At 57.0% G+C, this 2974-nt stretch overlaps 1 protein-coding gene across 1 annotated transcript; it reads right to left on the bottom strand.

Moving 5' to 3' along the window:
- Positions 1-249: 249 nt before the first annotated feature.
- On the bottom strand, positions 250-2375 carry LOC119305386 (scarecrow-like protein 3). Its single transcript, XM_037581914.1, has one exon. The coding sequence runs from the start codon at positions 2073-2075 to the stop codon at positions 408-410; it is 1668 nt and encodes a 555-aa protein (XP_037437811.1). The 5' UTR covers positions 2076-2375; the 3' UTR covers positions 250-407.
- Between the last annotated feature and the right edge of the window lie 599 nt (positions 2376-2974).

Here is a 2974-nt window from a genome sequence, read left to right as displayed (position 1 = left end):
GTGAAGGAAGGAACAAGGAGGGAAGGAAGGAGCTCGCCGGAGAAGGTTATCCCATTATCTATGTTACGGGTGTGGGGATGGTGAGCTCGCGAGAGAAACATCGTTTATTTATTTCATTATCTATCTTAGGGGCGTGGGAAGGTAGAAGAAGGTGTCTAAGCCGTTGGATCTAGTTGACCGTTGATGGGAATAAGAAACACCAAAGTTGTCGAACCGAATCGGAGGCCCAAAACATTCACCTGGATTTTAAAGCTTTTTTTGGAGCGCTGTACCTGTACTCCTGTGGCAAACTCGGTAGAACAAGCTGTTCATCCAGTCCAATCCACAGTCAAATTAACACACCTGAATTAGAGAGAGACAGCAGGGTACATGCGGCACACGAGAAGGAGATACGCTCCGCTCATCCATCACCTGGACCTGGCGCCGCCGGAGTGGTGGTACCCCGCCGGCCTCCAAGCGGTGACGGCGTACAGCGGCTTCTTGTGCCAGCAGAGGAAGAAGCAGTGCCCCTCGGCGTCGTGCCTCACCTCGTACCCGCCCCACCCGCTCCTCTGCAGCAGCTTCCTCGCCTCCATGGCGCCGCTGTAGCTCAGCCCCACCCGCTCCATCCCCGCCGCCTCCATCCTCCCCGCCCACTGCCGCGCCCGCTCGTGCCGCTCCTTCCGCTCCCCGCCCTCGCACGCCACGATGCTCCTGATCTCCTCCCCCAGCACCGACCGCTCCACCCGCGCCCGCTCCGCCGCCGCGCTGCCCCGCTGCGCCGCCGCCGCGCGCTCCAGGCAGTCGAACAGCGACGCATAGTAGTTGAGCGCCTCGTCGAACCTCTCGTGGAACGCCGCCCCGTTGTGGTTCGCCTCCTGCTCCGTCACCACCATGATCTTGGGAGACAGCGCCTTCACCGCCGACAGGAAGGACCCGATCTTGGGCCTCTGCTGCCCTCCGGCGGGGAAGTGGCCGCCTATCGGGGACTGCGGCGACATGGAGGAGAACGCGGACGCGTCGGGGCTCAGCTGTAGCCGCGTGTTCAGTTCCCGCTCCAGGAGCTCCCCGAAGCTGCTCGGGCTGGACCGCGCGACGATCTGGAGCGGGGTGAGGCCGCCCTGCCGCCTGCCTCCGGTGTCGTCGGCCGCGAGGAGGCGGTGCAGCTGCAGCGCTACGCTCACCGCGAGCGCCTCGCCGGACCTGACGCGGAGGTTGTGCCGGAGCGCGTCCAAGTCCATGTCCTCGAGCCTCGCCTCGACGGCGTTGAACTGGAACGGGATGTCGAACGCCTCGGCCTCCCTGACGAGCACCGCGGACATGCCAGCGAGGAACTCCTTGCTCTCGTGGACGGCGGTGATGCGGAGATTCGGCGTGCCGTCGCGCCGGCCACGGAATGCGTGGAACAGCGCGATCCACTGCGCGGGGTTGGCAGCAGGGCCGGAGAGGTCGACGACGTGGACGAACCGCTCGCCCTCCATGGCCTCGATGATGGCGTGGTTGGTGGTCAGGTACGCGAGCTTCAGGAACGGGAGCATGTCGAACATGTGGCGGCGCGCGGCCGGGACGAGGTGGGCGTCGTCGGAGCTCGAAGACGAGAGGAGCGCCCGCGAGAGGCCCGGCAGGAGCTTCAGCAGCTTGCAGGCCAGCGCGTCCGCAAAGACGGCGGCGAGGCGCTGCAGCGTGTGAGGCGCGTCCAGCGACGCGAGCTGCATGATATGCTCCAGGCAGAGGTTAGCGCGGTCGAACTCGCCGGCGGCCACCTCGGAGGCGCACTGGTACAGCAGGCTGATGAGGCGCACGCTGCACTGGTCCGAGCTCAGCTCCTGCACCGACGTCCCCGCGAAAGCGTACGGCGTGGGAGAGTACAGCGTCGACGCCGGCGAGGACGTCGCCGACGACATCACGTCCTCCTGCTGCTGCTGGCGCTGCGGCTGCTGCTGCTGCTGGAACATGATGGATGCTATCCCACCCCAAGTGCGCGGTTCCACTCCCTGCAGAGAGTAATTAAGGTTATCGAGTGAGTCAAGCCATGGGCATTGTTCGACCCCGTTGTCCGGTTCGAAGCAACAACAATGGCGAGGCCTCGAGTTCATACCTTCCGATGTGGTGAGCTTGTCTCATGTGTCACCTCGGGTCTCTCCAAGGCTGGACGCATCTGCGGCACGCGCAATGCCATCTTTGTCCGCATCTCGGTGGAGTAACTGAGAAGATTGAGATTATTCTCTTGGAATTCATCCCCGAGGTTTGGGTCGCAAGGTACAAGACAAGCTTGCGATCAAACCATTCTGTTTCAGGTTACGTCCCTGCAACTGCGCCCTACACAACCAAACAAAGTGCGTGACTGTTTTCGATAGCGTCTGTTGGCATAAAATTTTGTCATAAATCTGCCGCTCCTTTTTTTATACTCCCTTCGTTCCCAAATATAAGTTTTTTTTAAAGATTTCAACAAGAGACTACATACGAAGCAAAATGAGTGAATCTACAGTTTAAAATATGTCTACATGCATCTATATGTTGTAGTCCAATTGAAATTTCTGGAAAGACATATACTTCCTCCGTCCGGAAATACTTGTCCTAGAAATGATTATATCTAGACTTATTTTAGTTATAGATACATTCATTTTATCCATTTTGAGAACAAGTATTTTCGGACGGAGGGAGTACTATTTAGGAACAGAGGGAGTACATGATAAATAAGATGAAAGGTGTGCCTTTTTTTTTCCGGGGTAGATGAAAGGTGTGTCATGGGTCATATTGTGAGGGTCTTTTCTTCTCAGCAACAAAATTAGGCATAAGTGTAAACCCTTTGGAACAAATGAAAACGTTGATATGATTCCTATTAAATTCCTACAGAAGTGTTCAATCATTTTTCTTTTGAAGAAATTCAACACGAGGTTAGTCTATTTAGTCATATTAGCTAAATGACAGTCGACTGAATTTTGAATTGGGGTCAGTCGATTTTTGAGAGTTCGCCGGAGGGAACAAAGAAGAA

The sequence above is a fragment of the Triticum dicoccoides genome, chromosome 5B, assembly GCF_002162155.2.
Source record: "Triticum dicoccoides isolate Atlit2015 ecotype Zavitan chromosome 5B, WEW_v2.0, whole genome shotgun sequence".
NCBI lineage: Eukaryota > Viridiplantae > Streptophyta > Magnoliopsida > Poales > Poaceae > Triticum > Triticum dicoccoides.
Note: the sequence above shows the minus strand (reverse complement) of the source record. Positions and strands in the feature narration are given on the sequence as shown.